General features: G+C 43.4%; 1 protein-coding gene across 7 annotated transcripts in view; it reads right to left on the bottom strand.

Moving 5' to 3' along the window:
* The window catches only part of SDCCAG8 (SHH signaling and ciliogenesis regulator SDCCAG8), a 2836880-nt gene that overhangs the window by 2187984 nt on the left and 624944 nt on the right, over positions 1-23952 (bottom strand). For all 7 annotated transcript variants that reach the window (XM_069607960.1, XM_069607958.1, XM_069607955.1 and 4 more), the window contains one exon: positions 11932-12070. In XM_069607960.1, coding sequence (XP_069464061.1) covers positions 11932-12070 — 139 coding nt within the window. The remainder of the gene's footprint in view (positions 1-11931; positions 12071-23952) is intronic.

Below are 23952 nucleotides of genomic sequence, written 5' to 3'. Positions count from 1 at the left end.
GGTTGCTGCAATGCCGTTAATTCATGTGTTTTGCCGAAGTTACAACTGATACAACTGGAATCCACCAAACAAGGTCTGGATATCTCTGCAATACACAGGTCCATTGCAGATATTCATAAATCCAAAGAGGCCGATAGATCCTTAACACAGGAACTACTAAACCAACTCCAAATGTATAATCGAAACTCACAGGGACACGTGGGAACAGAGTCTACGGAGGCAGACCCCACAAATGATGGCGAATCATCTCTTTCAGCGTCCACATTGGAAGAATTTATGAGACTGGCAAATATGAATGAGGACCTTTTTCAAGTGGTCTCAATGGAAAAACCCTTAAAAACCAATATCACCAGTCAGCTGGACTCTCAAGAGGTTGCAACAGAAGAAGTGGCACCTCCAAGTTCACATCAAGATAGAAAGAAAATGAGGAAGAGGGCAGCAAGAAGGACCAAAAGAAACAAAGAAAAATCCGCACAACGGAAAAGAGACAACTCACAAAAAAAAACAAAGAACCAGAGTAAGGCAAAACAAAACAAATCGGTCACCAACCTTTTTGTTAAGAGAATTGGAAACAATCATTTGGCACCCACAGAGGAGGAGAAGAAGTCTGGCGATCTAACACCCTCCATCTGTTCATTAAGGGGGGGGGATTCACAGAGCAAATATAACCACACAAATCCTCCTCAATCTGCTCATGACAAAGAACTATCGAACACCACTAAAGACATGGCTGAACGCAATATGCTTACGAAGGGATCCCAAACAGAAAACCCGCCGGATAAACCAGCTATAGCTCATGTACCATCTAAACCAAAGAAGTCAATTCCTTGGGCCCCCATATTTTTGAAAGGCAAACAAAAGTTGAGAGCAAATGTGTCACTGAATGCTGGTGAAAATGTGGTGGTGAAAAAGTCTAGCGTGAAGATTGCGCCAATCTTCTTGAAGAAAAAGAAAAATAGTGCCCGACAGATTCTTACTGTACCGAGTGACTGTGAACCAAATAATAGTGCAGATGCGAGCTCGCGAGCCAGAGCCCAACCATACTCACCATTGGACGCTCTGGTAAAAGTAATCTCACATAGGGAGTCACAGAGCTTACAGCGTTTGGAGGCAGAGCCGACAGTGAGAACGAGAAATACAAATGACATCATGGAAGCAAGATGGAATAGTGGGGAGGATGCAAAGGTCCACAGATCTGAAATCAGGAAAGCAGTAGATGCTTACATGCAAGGTCTCTCCATTCCTCCACTCACAAATCCAACTTCATTAACTAACCACCACAAATCACACAATGATGTTGATAAAATCGTGGAAATTGGGAACCAAGCACAGAAGGGAATTGAAATTGGAGGGTCTGTCCCAATGATCCAAGGAGCAGCAATATCAGTGACCAGCGCCACAAACCTAAATGCAAACACTTTAAGGATCCCCACTCCTACACCCGATTCTGACTTAACTTCCCATCCATCATTGGGCTTACCTACAGACTTTTCAAAAGATGTATTAACGCTGATCAAAAATGCACTAGGGGACTTGGTTGTGAACACAAAAGAGAAAACGAACAATGTGATCCCTACAAAAACTGTAAAAACACATGATATGTTGGGAATGGGAAAAGTCACTCCTCGAGTGGCACCGTGTTCTATGATTGTGAAATGCAGACCAGCACCATGTACGCAATATGACCTGAATAGAAGAGCGATACTAGCAATCTTCTCAGACATACCGCTGCTCGAAGACATAAACTCAGCTGATTTAACCTTGGTGGAATTTATCTCAAATCAGAACTTAAATGCAGTACGAGTGTGGTTTCAATCCAGAGCAATTCGTAATTTGGTATGGCAGGCGAAGAACTCATTATTCGACCTAGGTTTTCAGCTGGATACAGAAATGGAGGATACATCAGAACCTAATGTGTCAAACATTGCAGAACTCATGCCAAGGGTAAAAACTGACGTTGCAAATGGCCAAGATTCAAATCAATTGTCAAATGACAGGAATATGTGTGTATGTAATTGTATCAGTAACTCAAATTAGCTATCTAATCTGACAAAGTTATCCCCCCTCACTTTGGTGAGCTGGAACTCGCGGGGATTCAAACATTTGCTGAATAACAATGAGAGTGGCCTAAACAAATTCGACATAATTTTGCTGCAAGAAACCTGGTTACTAAGTCCCATACTCTGGTCAGGATATCAAACACACTTGAACCCAGCTAGGAAGCCCATTATAGGCAGACCCACTGCGGGCCTGCTGGTGGCGGTAAAGGATGAACCAGGAACAATGTCACAGATATGGGCTATGCCGAATACTCATATGCTCCTTATAAGGGCGGTGATCAACGATGACATCTACGCAATTCTGAACATATATTGGAATCCAGCAGCTATTACTACGGAGTGCTTCTTTAGGGACCTGAATTTGATATTTGACATTGTATCTGCGGATGATAAGATTCTGTACTTCATCTTAGCAGGGGATTTGAATATGAACTGCTTGGCAGCAAATGGGACACATAAGAGTGAGAAACTGTTACAATGGAACACAATGGTTACTCACAGAAATCTGCAAATGCTGAATGGTGCATTTAACACTGACATGCCCCCCGCACCAACTTGGAAGAGAGGAAACTCTACATCTACAATTGATTATATATATGTGAACTGTGCCCTATGGTCAGCAATGTGCTCCTTTAGTGTGTCCTCATCTGCGTTAAGTGACCATAATATGTTGTGTGCTAGTTGGCAGGCCAGGGCCAAAACTAAGGTTAGTAAACCAGAGCCAATAGGTGGCGGCTGCATTGTGGTAAATGGTGGTAAGAATCGACTCTGATGGTCAGAGAACGCCTTATGGCACTTCAATCAAATTTTACACGATTCAACTAACTCCATTAATTGGCAAACCTCAGACATAGGATTGACATATAGCAACACAATGCAACTATTTAGCCAACAGAAGGCGGGTCATTCCAAAAGAGTGAGCCATATCCATGTTTTTGACAGTTCTATACTCACTAGGAAAAGGGCTTATCGTGCCGAGGTAAGAAGTTTAGCAAGGCTTCCTCTCGACATTAGACTGGATCTAACTAAAAAAGCACGTTTGAGTTACAACAACTGGGTCAAAGGACATCGAGCAAATCTTTATCAAAAAGATGGAGCCATTATGTTGTCGACTCTGGCTGATAAAAACATCTCAAAAATGTGGGCAATATTAAATCAAACCACTAATACCCGACAGTTAGATCTGCAATCCACAGTAGTTGAGGCACATCAGTGAGTAGATTATTTCCAATCCCTATATGCCTTACCTATAAACCCGATCTCGACCCCAAATGAAAAAGAAGTGATGAGGTTTTGGTTGAACATTGATCAGAAGGAAATTAAACATCTAATTATGACCTCTAGCAACTCGCGTGCAGCAGGCCCCGATGGGATTTCAAATGCCCTAATGAAAAAACATCCTGAAGTTTGGAGCTCAATTCTCTACAAGATATTCGCCACAATAAATAAGTATCAGAAATTACCCAAAACTTGGACGGAAGCTGTTACAGTTCCGATCTATAAAAAAGGCGACCGCCAGTTACCAACGAGTTATCGCCCAATCTCTTTATTGGACGCTCCGGCGAAAATATTTTGTAGAATAATACTAAAAGAGCTTAATGAGTGGGTAGATCAAAACAGTCTAAGAGACTTATTTCAGTCAGGCTTTGTCAAAGGCATGGGCACAATACCGAACATTTTAGCACTTTCGATGATTCAATCGGAGCAAGCAGATGGTGGACTCCCCTTATATCTGGGGTTCATTGATTTCAAATCTGCCTTCGACTACATTGACAGAAACATGTTAATAAACAAACTCAGACAACATCGGTGTCCAATTTCTCTCACAAATCTAGTGGCATTACTACACACCTCTACATCTATGCGAGTTAAATTAAACATGGGAGGAAGACTATCACCTGCCATCCAGACCCACAGAGGAGTGAAGCAGGGTTGTGCTCTTGCCTCTTTCCTATTCAACTTCTATATTCTGGATATAGGCCCTGTCCTAATGAACTGTGTAACAGATGCGCCTCGTATAGGCTCTCAAAGGGTTCCCTATCTACTATACGCAGATGATCTGGTACTATTATCCTGTACACCTATAGGCTTACAAAACATGTTAAATCAACTAGGCACATATGCAACATCAAACAACCTTGTGATCAACACAGCTAAATCTCAAATATTAGTGTGCAAGAACAACTTCACAAAAAAATATCACCTTGAGTGGTCTCTTCAAAACTGTGTATTAACCAAAGTCGTCAAATATAAATATCTTGGAGTTTATATTGAACATAAAAAAACCCTAAGTACCACGACAACTGAAACTAGGGTGAAGTTAAACTCCTTGATTTCACAATCAAAAATCATTCTCCGAAGATATGGGAAATTCACAGTGAAACATGTTGTACAATTCTATAAGGCCAAAGCAATTCCAATTCTGCTATATGGTGTTGAGGCCCTGGTCCCACAAAATCGTAAATTTTGGGATAGCATAGAAGCTAGATATTGGAAAAAAGTTTTAACACTTTCGCCAGGAACACCTTTGGCCATATTGCGACATGAATTGGGTCTGATCTCCCTATATACCCATGTATTATGGAAGCAATGCGCGCTTCTCCGAAAAATGTTGGATGGTATGGGGAAACGCAGCCTTCTACATGTATTGGCCCAAAATTTATTAACCACCAAAATTGGTATGTCGTTGAAGTGGAGAAATCATACGCTAAATGCGATTTCTGATGCTTCAGTAACGATCGAGCTTCTATTGACAAATCCTGATCGTGCCAAAAACAAAATTCACCAAGCAGACTGGATATTCAACATGACAATCTGCTCAAAACTTAAGGATTTTAACCCCGAAGCATTTGGTGTTAAAAGGCATGGGGTAATATCAGAGTATCTACTAAAATATCCATCACCTACATGCCGTCAGAAATATCTAAGATTCAGACTAAATCAATATGAAACTAATGAGATTTTATATAGAAGGAGAGTAATATCAAAGGATCAGAATTTCTGTCGGCACTGTAATGACAAAGGACAATGCGAAACATTGCAACATCTTATAACTGAATGCCCCGCCCTATTTAACATAAGAGCAAAATGCTTTGGAAATAAATTGTTGGTCCAGAGTGGTACTAGTCACAGACAGTTATGGAATCTCTTATTTTCTAACCCAAGATTAACAATACAGCTTGCAATTGTGCAATTTCTTAATCAAATATTTCCTGATACGAAGACTGCTTGTATCTATGTGAAGTAAAAGGCAATCTGGTAGTCATAACATTATACATTTTACTGTTTTATGCTGCCTTGTAATGATTTGTAATGAGATACAAAGAATGATTGACTTTCTTTTAACGTTGTAAGTATGGAAATGTAACTACAAAAATGATAATAAGTGTAAATATTTGAAAAGTTGGTTTACCAGCTAAAACAAATAATAAAAAAAAAAAAAAAAAAAAAAAAATAAAAGGATACCAACCAGTCCTGAAGCTGGAGAGCCTGAAGGATCTGAGAAAGGGTTACCATCATGAACTTGTCTTTCCTGAGGAATTGGTTCAATTCTCGCAAGTCCTAGATGGGTCTCAGTCCTCTATCCTGCTTTGGTACTAGGAAGTAGGGGTAATACCAACCCTTGTTCCTCTCCCTACGGGTACCGGTTCTATGGCACCTTTCTCTAGCAGGTCTGAAATCTCCTGCATAAGGAGCGGGTCTGGAAGCTTCAAAGAGTTGTTCCCTGGTGGATGACTCTGAGGAAAATGTAGGAAAGGCAGGCAGTAACCTTGGGCAACTGTCTCCAATGCCCAAGCATCTGACGTAATAGCCTGCCATTCTGCCAGATGTTGAGTTAACCTGCCCCCTACTGGTGTCTTGTGAGGGGAGACCTCAGAGGGGTTTGGAAGCGGCTGACGCAGATGCCGAGGGTAAAGTGGCACCTGCTGCTGCAGCTTTTGTACCTTTACCCCGTCCACCACAGGTGAATCGTTTCTGGCCCCTTTGAGCTGGTTGTCCTCTGCCTTTTCCGAATGCGGAGTAAAAGCGAAAGGACCTACCCCTCCAGGAAGCTCCTGAGGGGCGATTCGGAGTCTGCTGGATTGCAGCCCCTAGAGATTTCGCTGCTGCCTTGGATGTTTGTAATCTCTCCAGGCTGTCATCAGCCTTCTTACCAAATAAAGAATTGCCGACAAAGGGCATGTTCAGAAGTCTGGCTTGTACATCTGGAGCAAAACCAAACTTCCGCAACCCTGCAAATCTGCAGATTATGGTACTTGCCGCCATCATGGCCCTGCTGATGCTGTCAGCAGAATCAATGCCTGTTTGGAGGGACTCGCACATTGCATCCTTTCCATCCCTGATGATGTTTAAGAATGCTTCCCTTTCATCTCCTTCTGGGAGACAGTCAGCCGGAGGTGAAGCACACTCCCAAAGTGTGTGGCTGAATCTTGCTAGCAGCTTTGATAGACTTAAGTGTCATGCTACATGCCGAAAATACTTTTTTTGACATGGCATCAAATCTTTTATCATCCCTGTCCTGTGGAATAGTAGGGTATGCCGACCTACTGTTAGATGAAGTTGCTGCTTGGATGCTTGCTCAGATATTCAGGATCTGAAGCTGATACCCTATATTTAGAAGAACGTTTTTTATTTACTGTAGGGATAACTTCAGGAGTTTCCCAATTTGCAGAAATGTTTCTTTGCAGAGCAGTATGAAAAGGAACAGGATCCTCCTGTGGACCTTTATCTAAAATATCAGTAAGGTCATCCTGCTGAAAAGAAGGTGTAGGTGTAGACCACCCCATGAATTCAATTATTCTGGCCATCAGAATCCTATAAGGGTTCTCAGAATGCTCTCCAGGGTCTGATTTAGCAAACTCTACTTCTGGAGAAGTATCTAAACCACTTGCCTCATGTAGAGAGCCCTGAAGGTCTTTTAACCTGTTCTCCTCAGAGATTAATTCCTCTGGCATGGGTATTGTAGTCCTTTGTAAACCAAAGGGTCTTTCATGGTCGGAATCCTCCCCTTCCTCATATATAGAGGACAAGGCTCTAAAGTAGTCAGACCTAGGATATGGTTTAAAACCCATTTCTAGAGCAGAAGGAGCCAAATTGGTTGTCACTGGCTGAGAAAACGTCGAGGTTGTCGAAGTGGAAGTCAAAGGCTTCGACAATCCTGAAAAAGGCGTCGAGAAAGTTTGAAGGGACCTCGATGCACTCGAGAGGATCAGAATCCTACTCGGCGCCGTCGCGATTGTCGATGGCATCCTCGACGTCATGGTCGAAGCTTTCAACACCTCTGCTCTCTGTGACGTAGTGACAGTTGTAGGTTTGTCTTTTATCGGAGTCGACAGTGGCATCGAAGACGGCATCGATGCAACAGATTTATTTGTCGAAAGACCCTTCGAGAAAGGCATCGATGACGCAGATTTGTGAGTCGAAGAAAGCTTTGACAACGGCATCGATGATGCGGTCTTACTGCTTTTACTCGAGGGTTCATGACGCTCTCGAGAAGTTTCTCTTGCCTGGTTCAACGACACACAGCGTTTTGATTTTTCGGGTCTTTCACCCAGGGTATCACCTTTAAATGTCGCAGAGGGGGTTGAGGCCGCTTTCTTGAAGAGGCTAAGCATTTTTTTACAGAATTCTTCCCACTTAGCTGGAGAGCTGTGTTTCGTGGGGCAAGTAACCCTTTCTGGGGAGGTAGAGGAAGAAGAAGAAGAGGGAGATCTAGAGTGTTTTGATCTCGAAGACTGATGAGAACTGCTTCGAGATCTTGAATGGGAATGTTTCTTTTGTCGACGAGGAGACGAATGTCTCGACTCAGCGGAAGAAACTTTCGAAGGAGTAGAAGTTTTAAAGCTCTTTCCTCTTTCTAACTTCCCCTACGCTCCTTCAAGGCTTTCGCCGTCATGGACATACAGTCCTCACATTCCAAACAGTGATGCTCCGATCCCAGGCACCACAAACAGATCCTGTGAGGATCCGTTAACAACATTTACTTCCCACAGTCACAACATTTTTCATTTTTTGAAACCGGACCGTGGAGTCGATGATTCGGATGAAGAAGCCATTGTATTAAGGTAATAATCTTCGAAGAATAGGAAGGTTTCTCCTGAAGAAAGGAACTGAGCGTCACATTTCCAAGGCCCATGAAGCGCGGAAAAACTGAACTGAGCAACGGACGCTGCGCAAGTCTATTTATACGCACAATGATGTTGGCGCCGATACAGAGGCTGTCGAGGGATACCGACTCGAGGGACGTTCACGCGCAGCGCCCTCTACTGAAAACATTTCCAAGGCCAGCAAGCTGGAATGGGTAACATCAAAGATAAGGAACACGTCAGAGGACACAATCCCTTCGAAGTTGCCTTTGTATATTTGAATTAGAAATCTTGTACCATTCAATCACTTGTTGGCACGGTTGTCGGAACTCCCCAGGGTCTCCATCTGCTTTGGGCAGACTTACCAGTCTTTTCCAGTATCCCCAATGTTGCTCGCGCATCTCTGTTATGGCTTCTGCTTTTACCTTACAAGTCGGAGCGTGTGGACACTCCTCCAGCACCAAGCGTGGCTTTGCGGTCACACGCCAGCTCTCCATCTTGGCTCCTGTACTGCTCTCGGCGTCTCTGCCGTCCTTCTGGCTCGCTCACAACATTCCTCTTCCTATTCCACTTGCCTTTTCTGCTTTACTGGCTCTGTCAGTGTGCTTCACGTTCAGGAGCCCCAGCGTGGATGGCAATGGCTCCTCCTGCACAGCTCGTCCCTGCACATCCCGTCTCCACAGCGTGGCTGCCATTTTCAAATGTCCCACTCACTGAAGGTTTGCAAAAGCAACCAGTCTGCGTGTTCTATTGCAAGTTGCTTCCCCTTTGCATACGCTCCCTTGTCCTCCACCTTGTCTCAGTACCATAGTGATTATTCAAGTTGGAAGTCCATATTGAATCTCAACTCTGGGGTGGTTTTTCTAACTAACTTCACATAAAGGCACATCAGAAACAAAAGGTGTTATAAGTGGGTTGTGGGTGTTTGTGTGGAAGGTGGGGGCCTGACTAGAATGATGTATAGAAAAGGTTTCTTGACTTCCTCTACAGGGGACACTGTTAGCTGACAATAGGTCATTAAAGTCCTGGGTGTCAGAGGGTCTTTCTCATGTGAAAGGGGGGGGAACACTGTGGCTCATTCAATGAAGTCATAACATCTCCCCAGTAGTTGTCTCCTCCCATGTGATCCTCCCTCATATAACCACCCCCAGGTTCAGGATCAGGTAGCGGCTGCCGTCCCCTGGCCAGATGAGAGGAGGTTCCCACCGGGGAATCTGTGTTGATTCCATTGGATTCATGTCAGTACTGGGATGAAGTTCTACATCTGATCGATATGGTTGCAAATTCTAGGATACCACGCTCCCCATTGCTCTGCGTTTGGGCTTTCTTCCAAAAAATCTCAGGCCCCTCTGCTGAGATCAAAATTGGATATACAAAGCATTCATAATAGCAAACACAACAAATACTAAAAAATGGAAAAGCAGCAAAAAAAGAAACATGGAGATTGGTTGCATATCATGATTATCAGCAAGAGATAAGGTGTCTTTCATGAAGAAACATTCTCTAGACAAGTATAACTTAATTTGGGACTCATTTCATGAATTGTATCCATAGCGTTTAAATTGCTTATTTCTGAATTATGTCATAGAACTAGTCCAACTTGGCATATTTGAATTCCCTCCCCCTCTAACCGCCCCACCGCTTGCAATGTCTACCCCACTGATTGAAATACATTAACCACAGAATTGATTAGTATGTAAAATGGAAAATTTTAGAAATGAAGATGCCAGTGTTGGAATAGATCTGGGAACCATATGTACAGTTATATTCATATTGTGTATTTGTGTTCCTCCCACTATTCTTTGGTTCTCTTATTCTAGTTGTTTTCCTCGTACTCCCTTTTTCTCGAGTATTCGTTCTATTGGTAAACGTGGTTCGATGTTGTTTGAAACTGAAAAAACTTCAATAAACTTCCTGCCCCCAAAGAAATTACAGCAGTGATGGCAGAAGTATGTGAACCGAAGCTTTAATTGGTCCAGCTGCCATCTTGGAATCAGTGTCCCTATATACACAAGTTAGCAGACAAATTGCACCCACAATAGAGTTCCTTCCTCGTGTTTCAAGTGCCTACACTGAGTGTGCTTTTCTGTCTCAGTGTTATGACTCGCTTACCTCCTACCGGTCAGCGACCCCGTACTTCCATGCATTGCTGGCGCCTTCCATGGCGTCTTATGCAAAGGAAAATTAGTTATTATGCCAGTATGTTCCCTGCACACGGCAACTCTCTGGACTACAGTTCCCATGATGCTGCGAACAAAGTAATATGATGCCTTCACATTCTCGCATCACAGCGCTGCCCAGAAGTTCCCGAGCACTGCAAAGACAGGTACTTAAACACGTGCGGAAAGCAGTGCGGTAAGCCTTAAAGTTTGTTGATGCTTGCGGTGAGCTCCGATTTCTCTTTCTGCTTTGTGCTTTCTTAATCCTGTTGCCTTCTGACTCCTTTTTGCTTACTCAGACTGACTGCTGCTGTTCCTTGCCTGTTGCACCTCTGGACTGCTACTTTGGCTCTTCGACTTCTGCGAACGTGACTCTGGATTGTACTGCCTCCCCCTGAACTTTATATTTTCTAGACCTCCTGTGGATTTCGATGTGTTTCTTTTTGTCTGCTACTCTATCTATTGGGTGGATGTGTTGGATTCTGGATATTGTAGTGATTATCAAGAACTGGACTCACCTCCTTTTGAACCTTTGTCCTTCTAGACTGCGCCCTCGTGCCATACGGGTCAGGATTGGTTATCAAAGAACTCACTCTTCCGGTATTGCAACCACATTTGACCAAGGTGACAGCAGGTATGGGTTGGGGACAAGGGAGAGGGAGATGATGTGTATGTGGTTTACTGGCCTGGCATTTGACCTCACCTGTGTTTGTTCTGCTTTTTTCCCTCTGGCACCGCTGGTCGCTCCTGCCTTTTCGGTTGAGCTCTTAGCCAGGTTATTCCCTATACTCTGCAGGCTATGTTCTTGAGGGAAAAGTCTTCCTTTGAAAGGAGAACCAAGTCACTTAGGCAACTGGGGTTATCCGTCTTCAAGCAGTCCTTGACACTCCGTGAATTCCTTCAGCGTGCATGTGGCGTGAGCCCTTCTCCTGCATACAAATCCTTGTTTCTACTTCCACTGTGGGGGCATACTGGCAGCTTGTGAGGACACACAGGGCCCTGCAACCCACCTACTGCAGCCCAAACCCTCACGTTTCCTAGGGCCTGGAGCCTCACAGATCCAGGCACTCACAATGGGTGTAACCTTGAGATTCAGCTTTTTAACCATCTCTTGATCATTTGCAAGTCCAGTTATCAAATGTTAGAAATCTTGCACACTTAAAAATATTCCATTTGGCGTTGTAACCACAAACCAGTCAGTGACAGCCTAATTGAACACATGGTCAGCACATTCCAGACAGCAAAGTACCTTCTGGAAGACATGAGGAGTTCAGAAAACTTTCACCAAGTCATTCTACATTGCTTAAGTGTGAACTCTGACCAACATCCCACAAATGGAAAAAGCACCAATGTATAATTTGTTAACATTATACACATTTTTTTAAGCTGAGGCTCTATGCTCTGCAACTACATGCCTCCTTATGTGGGTTGTAGAAAAAGAATACAGTAATAATTACACACTTTCCAACAAAGCTACAACAAAAATGGTGGTATTCAATTTCTTGTCCCTCCAGTTGTTGCTACAGGTTAGGCACAAGTGTAACGTGTATAATGAATACCCACCCTGAGTACCACCTAAGGACATTAGCAGGAGGTAGGGGATTCCTAGTTTGTGCTTTCACCTACCATAGTTTTCTCCAAGTTGGCTTCTTCTGTCATCACCACGGCTTGCTTCACTTGCTCATAAGCTTTGGATTCCCGCTGTTGAATCTCTCTCAGATTCTTACGCACCGTAACCAGCGCAGACATAAGTTCATCCCTTTCTCTGTACCAGCAAACAAACATAAAAGAGTATTAAAAATGTACTAAAACCAGACAACAAAAAGAATACACACACTAATAATGAAATGGAGACCAAAGTCAAAATATATCATTATATGGTTGAAAAGGCAGCAACTTGGGCAATGCTGATATTTAAAGCTACACACACACACACACACACACCATCATTATGTGTGACTAAATCTGACAACTAATTGTCACATTTTCCGATTATTTATTCATGACCTGCACTTCATATACATATATCGCTGCTACCAGAATATGCTCTTATTCCTCCAAAATTATAGTAAAGTAAATCAGTGTATGCTGAAACATATTTTGCTATGAACGGCCACTGAGGGATTACGCTACCCGTGATCAAAAAAGATTACAGCAGGTGGAAGAGCAGAAGAGGACATGTGATCTCAGGATTGTATGTCAAATCACGAAACCACGCCTTTACCACATCCTGTGCACCCAAATATAGTGTAACAACTAATTGACCACATTATGTGTTTAATTAAACAAGATGCATGTGAATAGCTTTGTATTAAAATATCATATAGCTTAATGTTAAACATAACAGAAATTGTATTGATGACAACAGAAAAGGACTAAATGCAGAAACAGTTTTTTTACAAAGCCATGTTGCAGGAAAAAAATGTAGGCTTTGTGAGAAACATGAGGGTATTCTCACTAATACTACCCTTGGATCCTCTGTGCAGGTGGCCAGGGAAAGACCATCGCTCTTGGATCCTGACCCTTGGGGTGAAGAGGCAAGGGAGGATCACTTGGGTGGAGAGTTCCTGGGAACTGGGAGTGGGGTACCCTTGGGAAGGACATGGTATCCCCCCTTTTGAAATTGAGAACCAACCCAGTCCTTCTCCAACCTTTATGAGCTACTGTAAGCAAGCTACTCTTGCTTCCCCACAATTGAATCTTGACAGTAATGGGAGGAAGAAGAGGCAACTAAGAGCAATGAAGACTAGACGCTTTCACCACTCTGGTACCCGGACAAGGTAGATGCCTAAGAGCTGTGAGGGTCAGGCATGTTCCTTTAATTATGGTCAGGCTGGGCTAATGAAGCAAGGGGCTGCAGAGAGAGTGACAGGGAAAACAGGGAGAACAGGGTGAGGAGCAGCAGTATGAGAAGACCAGCAGGAGCTTTGGTGGAGCATGTCAAGACTGAGTGTCTTGAGACTGGAGTTAGAACTCCTATACGTTTGCAAGAGTTTGCGCAGCGGGAAGCGGTGCCGAGCTGGGCTGATCCCGTAATCATGAAGACTGGTGCTTGTTGACTCTGGCCGTGAGAGCAATGCCAGAGCATTTTAGGGCAGACTGAAGACCCCTAACCATTGTGGTAGCAGTGGAAGCAGAGGAATCCTTATGCGACGCCGCGTGTGCATCCAAGAGCTCAAGAGCCAGTGAGTTTCAGAGACACTGTAATCACTGAGTAGCTCTGCACACAAGCGCGATACCTTAAAGCAACAGAATCAGCGAATGCATTGTCCATGCCGTTAAACTGCAAACGTGAGTTGATACAAACTGACCAGCTATTTTGTCAAAGAGAATAGAAGGCTTAAGAAGAGAAATAATTTCCACAAATGAACTTTCCCATTGTGATTCAATTAAAGCTTTACACAGAAAGTGTTATAAACCTGAAAAGGGAAAAGAAATTTTGCGCAAGCCACAGAAACAGTTTGAGTGTTTGCTAAATGAACTAAAGAAATGTTGGGAAACCTTTCAAGAGAATAATAAATAGATTTTCCCAATGAAAGACACGCTGTGAAGATTCATTGAATATATGTTGAACACCAAATTAACTCAAAACTTATGGTCAAGTACATTGCGGGCTGAAGAAAGCCAAACAGTGAACTTTGTAAACAAATACAGTACAGCAAGGCCAAAGACTGGAGAAAGGTGCGTGTCTTTCTCTGGTAGAGCCAGGAGGCTACCAAGTAGAGGCCAGAGAAGGGTGAATACCAGAGCCAAGAGGCCAACAAAAAGAGGGATCCTGGTTGCGTGACCTGTGATGGTTGGACCGTGTGGTCTGACAACTGCACCTAGACCAGTGAGCCCTGAACTGTGATAACCCATTGTTTAAAAGACTGAAAGAAGTATACTTGACAGAGCTGAAGTCTTGGGGAAGGGAGCCCCGAGACAGAAGGAAGTATACCTGGTGTCTCGTGAAGAAGCCTTGAGACCATCTTTTCTCTGAACTGTGCTATTTGGAACTTGGGGAAGGGAACCCAGAGGACTGTGTGGAACTGTGTTATCTTGAGTGGGAAAGAGGTAATTCCAAGACCTTTGTGGAACTTTCTTGAACTTGGGGAAGGGGAGCTGAAGAAGCAGCTCAGAACTTGATGTTGATCACCATTTATTTGATTATTGACATCCCTACACATTGTTTAGCTTTAGTTGTGAGGGCAAGCATAGGTTTCGGACACAGACAGACTTTTAAGTTGAACTCCGACTCAGGCGTTCCTTAGTTACGTTCAGGTAGGGAAATCCCACCTTAGCATAGGTCAAGTTAGGCCTTCTACCATCCTGATATTTGAGTTCATAAATTACTTTATTTTGAATCTTGAATCTGTTGTCTTGTGTCATACTTCATGATGCCTTCACAGCTTATACAAATGATAACATTCTGAAAGAGAGATGATGAACAGAACACATATAAGTTGTAAATAGAGAGTTAAACTTGTTGATAAGGCCTACATTTATTTAATTGCAATTACCAGCAAAAATGACATACAGAAAATGTTTCCTTTTTATATGCAACTTCAAAATGGTCAGCTTAGTTGAACTCTGGTTACACCTAAAATCTGTGTTTATCGAGAGCCCAGCTCTTGAAACAAGTCATGTGTTCTGTAAAATGGACCTCACCATTAATCAGTGACTAAGCCATTAACATAGATGAATACGCACAGGGGTGGGTACTGTGAGAAACCTGAAGGTGTCTCACTCGCTAGTCTTCGGGGATCTGTCATCGAGGTGGCCAGGACACAGCTAGCGCTATTGGATCCAGTTCTTGGGGGTGGACCAGTATGGGAGGATCACCTCGGTGAGGGGTCTTCAGGGAGTGGAAGTGGGACACTGAAGGGTGAGACGCAGTACCCCCTTCCTTATGCCACCTTCACACCCCCTTTTCTTGACACAGACCGATTACCATGAAAAGACAACAGACTAACACCAGAGCCGTATACCTAACATGTCCCAGCACAAGGGTCAGGCGGAGTCAGGCAACTGCCAAATATTTACACACACCTGACTTCACTTCCTTTTCTCCATAGGGATAAAAGGCAGAGCACGAAAGCACACTCTGAGCAAGGCCAAACGCATGAGGAAGTAGCTATTCCAGGACGGCAGTTCAAACAGAGGGGAAAGACGTCAAGACCTGAAAGGATGAGGAGGGAATTGCCCTTTCCCTTTTCAACTCAGACCTGTGGAGCCTCTGAGAAAGGAAACCTAAGACCGGGAATTGCAGCTGGCAAATGGTGCAAAGGATGTCAGCGGTACATGGGACCGTCCTGCACTGATAGCCAGGTCGGGGAGAAGCGATTGCCATCGTGGTACCGTCCTCGACTCTAGAGGCAAGAGACACCAACAGAGTTTGGCACAGACGGTCAGTCAGAAAGAACTAATAGACCGGACTGTGTTGGGCTCAAGGTTCCTTAGAACAACATTGTATGAATAAAGAAGATTAAAAGTACAAAGGTCTCTTGTGAGTAAAACTGACATCAGAGTTAGAGTGGTCCGGCATCATGTGGGCGCTCATTTGAAGGACTAACTGCTGCCCCGCTCCTGAACAAGGATAATGTGCTAAATAAGGGGATCAAAGTGGTCCTGCAGCTGGTTATGTTAAATCTTGTGCACATTTGAAATTCTTCGGTTGTTGTAGAAACTACAAGAACCAAGAGGCCTTAAGGGAGGTTGGCGTAAGGTGTCAAAGTGGTCAACACAAGTTATCCAATCTTAATTTCAATTTAAATATTTTCACAGGTGTCCAATACAATCTTCCAACAATCTTCTGTCGAATTAGATGCAAGTTCATATCCTGTCCTATATTCACACCTACTCTCAAAATATCTCTCCAATCAATATCAGAAATTACCCTATTGCCATCATTCGACCAAGTCTCTCTCAATCCACCCCATGCTAACAGATGTTTCGCATTCATGTAAGTACGTGCACCATACTCCTGTCCATCCAATAATTTACTAATCTCAGGCCTCTTCCCAAGTGAGCAACCCGCCATAGCAATTCTCTGTTCAATCATTGGAACCAAACTCAAATACCTAGCCACTTCTCTTTGACTAAAATTAAATCTATCCACTAACTCCTCAAAACTCAACACCCGAGTCCCATCCAAAACGTCCCCTAATTTCAGAATACCTCTCGAGACCCAACTCTTTCAATTAAGACATCTATTATCAATCTTTATTGCTTCATTATGCCAAATTGAGGCATCTGCGCTGAAACCATAAGTCTGTCCATTCTCACCAAACCAAGAGCCCAAAACCTGTCTAGTTACCCCAATTGGTTTCAAAATCAGTTTCTTGGTAGATAGCTTTTCCATACAGTAGAGATTATCCAAACGAAATGGTGCACACATCTCTCTCTCCATCCGTAACCAGAGCGGCTCTTTAACATTCTCAGCTCTAAAGTAATAGGAACTCTTCTCAAGTAAAAAGGACCTGTAGTATTTTATTAGATCTGGGTAGCCAAAACCACCTTCTTCCACTTTCTGCATCAGTATGAATTTTGGAACGCAAGGTCTTTTCCCAACTCCCCACAAAAAGGATTGAAAGAGGTTCTCAATCTTCAATAATTTTTTTTTATAAATCAACAATGGAATGGATTGAATAATATACAATATTTTGGGCAACAGAACCATCTTAATGACATTTATTTTAGCCCATAGGGTTAAGTTCAATCTTTCCCATTTCCTGATTATTAAGGTTATCTTAGTTAACACCTGATCTAAATTGCATTGTATTATTTTATTCAAATCTCCAACAACACATATCCCCAAATAAGATACTCCTCCAGGCGACCAGCTACAATTCCAGGTTTCCCTTATTCCATTATCGCATGTTCTGGACAACGGAAAAATCTCAGTTTTCTCCCAATTAACTTTGTGTCCAGGCAGTTTACCAACCTCCTCAAACATTTCCCTTACCAGAATTCTGTATTGCTACGGATTGGACAGCAAAATTAACATGTCATCAGCGTAAGACAAAAACCTAACCTCTGTTTTCCCAACACAAATCCCCTTTATCAGTGCATATTGCCAGATATATGCTGCAAGTGGTTCCAATGTTAAATTGAACAAAAATGGTGACAACGGGCAGCCCTGGCACGTACCTCTTGACAGTTGAAATAACTTTGAGATATCCCCATTAATCATTAACCTAGCCCTAACACCATTATGAATACATTCTATCATCTTCATAAACAAAGGTCCAAAACCCATTTTTAATAATGTATATTCTATGAATTTTCGAATTGACTCTGTAAAAGGCTTTTTCAGCATCAAAAAAAACAATAATTTTGTTTGAGTCTTTTCCATAATGTACATCAATCACATCCAACACAGTCCGTATATTATCATACCCAAAACGCACTGGTACAAATCCTACCCGAGACTCCTCAACTAAATCACCTATACATGACTTCAATCTATTGGCCCATATTTTTGTAAACATTTTCAAGTCCACATTCAGCAGAGAAATTGGTCGATAATTTCCACATCGGTTACTATCCTTATTCGGCTTCGGAATCACAATGAGCAATGCCTCCTTCATCGAATCACACATTTTACCCGATGCCATAAGTACATTACAGACCTCACACAAGATAGAAGCTAATTCAGTTTCAAATTTCTTATTAAATTCCGAAACTATACCATCCGGTCATGGGGATTTACCATCTTTTATCTGCGAGATTGCCAAGCTTACTTCAGACACATCAATCATAGCCTTCAGCGGATTTCTCTTTTCCAAAGAGAACCTGGAAAGGGTAATTTTATCAAAGAATGCCGTTAAACTCTCAGTATCAGGCTGTACATCTTCTCTATACAAATTCTCATAAAAACCTCAGATGTGTTCACAAATGTCTTCCGTCTTATATAAAGTAACACCAGTATCCGAAAGAATGGATGAAACATTTGTATCCATCGTTAATCCTTTAAGCTTGCTAGCCAACAATCTCCCATTCCCATCTCCAAACTCCCAAAACCGATGTTTTGAATAAAACATACCTTTATTTGCCAAAATCTGTTCATAGTCGTTCACTTCACTTTCCAACTTCCTTAGGCGTATCCTGTTCGGTTCCGAGTCGTTATCAGCACAAACCTTTTGCATAGACTCCATCCCCTTCTCCATCTTCCTAACTTCTTCCTGGCTTTTCTTCCTAGCATGAGCTGTTCTGCTGATCAGTTCACCCGTAAGGACTGCCTTAAAACAGTCCCAAACAGATTTAACCCCAGCTGTACCTCTATTATCCTTAAAGTAACAACAAATGAAGTCCTCCAAACCCGATTAATCAATATTGTCCTTAAGTAAAGCAGCCTGCATTCTCCAACTCTTAGATCTCTTACCCGCATTTCTAAGTTTTACCTGCATATCAATCAAAGCATGGTCCGAAATACCCCTTTCCCTAACATTTGAGCTCTCCACCTGATTAACACTGTACTCATGAAAAAATGATCTATCCTTGAATAAGATTTATGGACAGGAGAATAAAATGAATATTCTTTTTCGTTTGGATGAAGTTCCTTCCACACATCTGTAAGTCCATATTTAAACACTAATTCACGCAATTTTGCACTTATCTTCTCCCCACGGTATCCACAATCAGATTTCTGGTCCAGATTACTATTCATCACTACATTAAAGTCCCCACCTAAAATAATCGCCTCACCCTCCATCTTATCCAGCAACGAATCCAACTTGTTGAGAAAATGAATAGTCGGCGAACACGGAGCATTAACTGTCCCAAATGTTATCATTTTCCCATCATAAACGACATCGAGCATCAACATCCAGCCCTCATCATCTGTTAGTGTTTTTTTCACTGTCAGTGGAAGGCCCTTCCTAAACAATATACTCACTCCCCTAGATCTAGAAACATAATAATTAGAAATGACTTGCAAGTATTTTGGACTGACCAAATAACCTCCGCTTTGCTCAGTTAAATGGGTTTCCTGAAGCATAACCACATCTGCTCTATTCCTCCAAATCCTCGCCAAAACCTTATGCCTCTTGATAGCACCTCCAATCCCCTTAACATTCTATGTAGGAAAAGTTAATGAAGCCATATTACAGTCCTCAAACTCAATTCATCCTTGCCGTGGTCATTATACTGTAACAAGATAACGAAGCAAAAAATTGAGAAAACAAAAAAAAGGTACACTAAACAACAAAAGATAAATAAAACAAACACAAAAAACATACACACACAACTGAAGCATTTCATAAATTGAAAAGCCCAATATACACCGGACTTATTCTGAACCCTATCCACCAGAAACACAACCTATGCCCAATAATAAAAAACAAGTTAAGCAGAGTGTCCCCTAATAAGTAAACTTGTGAAGAACATTCACAAATCACCCCAACCTACCATGAACATTAAAAATAAAAAATGATGAAAGAAGAAGACATATACATAATGAAGCAAAGACATATTCCAATTCCAATCCGAAGAACAGTCTAACCCATCATGAGGTCCAAAGCCGTCTATGTACTACATTTACCATTTTACCTAAATGATATGCAGACTAAAAAAAAAATACCAGCAAACAACTGACAAAATGAATCATCACTCCTACACTCATATTGACCAAATACAGGCATAGAAAATACATATACATTCACTGCAATACAACTCTTCGCTATATCATTCTCGCGCCATGCATAGCATGATCCTGATCCTCTTATAGCCTCCATTCACACTATGTGTTTTCAGTTCAGGGCACAATAACTAATGATGCACAGCCTTACCATCTCACAAACCCCATCATACTAAAGCACATTATAATCATGCAAAACCATATAAGCCTATACATATAGTCTGGGTAGACATCCTCATCTCCTGCAACTCAATCCAACTTCACACCCACCACCATCATCACTGTCGTATTATCCATTAACAGGCCTATTCACATTTACACATACATACTATCTTATCCAAACCACTCAAGCATATATATATATATATATATATATATATATATATATATATATATATATATATATAGTCCGTAATCCTCTCCAACTCCCACCAACCCATCAGTGGAGCAAACATTCACAAACCTAATACGTGGCATACTTAACGTGAGTATTAGTGCAAGAAAATATAAATTACACAGATTCCCCACAACCTCCACCTGTCCAAGACTGTATATGAAGCACTGTTAGTCAGCCACAAACGCTTCATAGTGCGCACATAAAGCGTCACTGACTTGGAGTCATGCTGTTCACTGGTCTTCCTTCAAGTGAGGGTTAACGCCTGACAAAGAGTTGCCATCAATATTTACAGTTGTGCCGGCAATTTCCCCACATAGGGTTTGTTGACAGATGCTATTAAGAGCTTTTGAGAGCGCTTACCATTTTGGAGCTTAAATATTCCGTTAAACGTTGAACAGTGTGTTAAGGGCTTTCAGATTAGGGGTACCTCCAAACGCTGGTTTGCATCTGGATGCACCCGCTCCCTATTCATTACCCCAACAGCCGCGGTAAATTGATCGCTCCCAGCAAGTTCCCTGCACCAGTCTGCCAGTTGTACTGATATTGCTTCCATAGGATTATTTTTTGTTTCTTTTTGATGACAATCTATTTATCAAAGCGTTATGCAAGCGGGACATAAACATACAGCATGGGTTACAGGGGCATATTCAGAGCTTACAAGTCTAATGCTGCCAGACGGAGGCTTACAGCTGCACGCTGCACGCGTGTACTTCTATTCCGCTGCGTCACTTAACAATAAGTTATTCGCCCGCAGCTGAGCATACCTCCCGGTCTTATCGTAGTTTTTCGTATCTTCTTTTGACTATGCGGTCTTGGGCTCTCGACGCAGCTCGCCATTCAAAGGCTTGATACGAAGCCGCAACGTAGAGTAGCAAGGAGCACACGTGACCTCCAATTCGGTGTCTGCTTCATACAAATCAATTCCTTAGTTCGCAGGATACTGTTCAACACACGTTTTCTACTAATTTTAAGAATCCACAAAAATGTAATGCAAATTAGAATTCAGCAACACGACAGCAATCACATGCATATAGACAGGATATATTCAAATGTATGATTCATTAACAAATTAAAATAAATGCTATAATAATTCTTATGCCTGCACTTACAGAAACATAAAGGATGTCTCTGAATTTAGAATGTTCCTGCAATTCAGAATACATAGGCCTCATTAATGCCAAAGGTCCTGTAACTATTCCAGAGAATTCTTCCCTTCTCGCCAAGGGGGAGCCGCCACCAGTCAGACTAGGAAGATAAGCCTGCTACGCAAAACCCTCCATGGGGGTTTGGGAAACCGGAATCTCACTGAGTAAATCCCCTTTAGGGGACATGGACTCCCACTCTAGTAAAACTGTAGGATCTCCATTAGTTAACACAACCCCAATATGCTCAGCATATATGGGAATAGTGAGAAATACTAACTTAACAGGGCCGATACAGACAGTTGGTGTGGTTACTGACCACTCCTTTAAACTGCAATCCCAGGACCAATGGGACTAAGTCTCTCATCTAAAGACATTTCATATAAAGATGAATTCCCTTATCTGGAGGATAAGGAGCGCTGGTGTGAATCCAGTCAGCTGCAAGCAGGACACGCAGAGCATATGCTGCCACTTCCGCATGGAGCCAACGCTACCTGGAGGCTAGACCACAGCGAGCATGTGGTGGGCAGAGAGCGCGTGCAATGCGGCCGAGCCCAGGAGTGCTGCAGGAGCAATCCTCCCTGTACTGTATCCGATAGCAAACACAGTGCCAGACTGCACAGCTGGAAGCTCAGACCGAGAGTCCCCAGAAGGAGAAGACCTCTGCCGATGGAGTGACTGCCCCTCCTTGAAGCGAAGACCGCGAAACAGCAGGTACACGATGTGTGAAGCAAAAAGGGATGATGGTGGATGAAGTCCACGGCGAACCGCGTAAATATTAGATCTGCATAATCCAGAGGCACTCTGAAGATACCAGTCAGGACAGACAGAAGGGGAAACTATATCCCTCGTGTCTAGTGGGATACCTAGAGGACCAACTATAAAAGAGAGATCCCAAAGGGGAGAGCCAGAAAAATATACCAAACAAGTGACTGTCAGTCCCGAGCAGGCGAAAAGACCAGAGGGAGGAGACTCGGATCCCCTATGCCAAACATGACCGATAGAAAATAGATTTTAAGAGAAAACTTCCATAGCAGGGAACCAGAAAAATATACCCCGAAGCTGGGTGTGAGTTGCTCTAAGCAGGCAAGAAGACCCAAAAAAGGAGAATGCATAACCCCTCTGCTAAAGGGAACCAAACAAAAATCGGAACCCAAGAGATAACCCGCAAGGGGGTGAGCCAAGGAAATATACACAAGAGCTAAGTATGAACATGTCGGACACAGTCAGCCTAGGAGGGCGGTAGAGAACTGAGCTAAGATGTTTGCAAGCCTGTGAGCTCCCAGGCAACCCTGGCATATCCGGACAAGATCTTGGAAAATCCCAGCCTGCCGCCACTGAACTGGTGTGAATTCGGCCATGTGCAGCCTGCTAGTGCTGTCGGGTGAGCTTTTGTGTCTCCCGACAGTACCGATGTGAAGATCTGAGGTGGAGTGGAGGGCGGGTGTGGGCTGTGTGGAGGTGCGCACCTGAGGCTGCTGAAGGGGCCGGGGGACGTGGCTGACCGGGAGTCTTGCTGAGAGGGTCAGAGTGTGAGGTGATCACGGGTGCCCCTGGCCTTCTGGGCTCGCCTGACCTATCTTGTAATTGTCCGGTGCTCGAGTGGACCTCCAGAGCTGAAGGCAGTACAGTGCAGAGAGTCCGGCAGCATCCCACTTGCAGTGACTGGTTCGAGGCATGTAGAAATTGTGGTGTTCTCATTGGGGGGCTCCCTACAGGGTTGGGTGAGGAAGACCTGGGTGTGAGCAGAGCACCTGGCAAGGCTTGAGGCATTACGTGGAGCTTTACACAGGGAATGCTGCCTCTGCTTCACTACACTTCCAATGCTGCAGCCTGCTTGAGGATCTAAGGGTGCTGAATACTGTGTGGGATATTGCTCTGTGCTTGCACAGTGAGAGGAGACATCACTGGGCCACTTGCTGCGATTCCTGCACATGGGGATGAGGCGTTTGTTGCAACGCATGTCCCTGTGAGGATTGGCGTGGTGCTTGGCGGCAGGTTGCTTGGTTGGACTCCTGGGTCCTGGTAGCAGATATTGCTGGATCAGCTGCAGCTGGGAAGCTGGAGGCCATAACACAGTGCAGGGGCGCTGTTTGTAGGGTCCTGTGGAACTACCACCCTCATTGTGCCTACAAAGCGGGCTACATTGGAGGGAACTGCCAGCTGATCTGCATGGTCTGGAATTGTGGGACAATTTTTGGAGCACCAGTGTGCCGACGCTGTGGAGGCCTTGCTCTTGCACTATCCTGTGGGCCGACGAGTGGTGCCCTGAGTATTGACATGCCCTTCCTGGAGCTGTGCACTTCCTAGGACGTCAGGATTGAGTGGAGATCATGGTACAGCCCTGTGGGAATCGGAACAGAGGCAGTAGTTATTGAATACTGGGACAAATTCAATTGCATTTTCAGGTGGCTGGTATAGTGTGTGGGCCTCCCAGTGTGCCAGATCAGAGGAGTGTATAGGGTGGGTCGACACAGGAGAGGGCGTTGAAG

This window comes from Ambystoma mexicanum, chromosome 4q, assembly GCF_040938575.1.
Source record: "Ambystoma mexicanum isolate Mex_15411 chromosome 4q, UKY_AmexF1_1, whole genome shotgun sequence".
In the NCBI taxonomy this organism is placed as follows: domain Eukaryota; kingdom Metazoa; phylum Chordata; class Amphibia; order Caudata; family Ambystomatidae; genus Ambystoma; species Ambystoma mexicanum.
The sequence above is the reverse complement of the archived record's forward strand: the minus strand, read 5'-3'. Positions and strand labels throughout refer to the sequence as shown.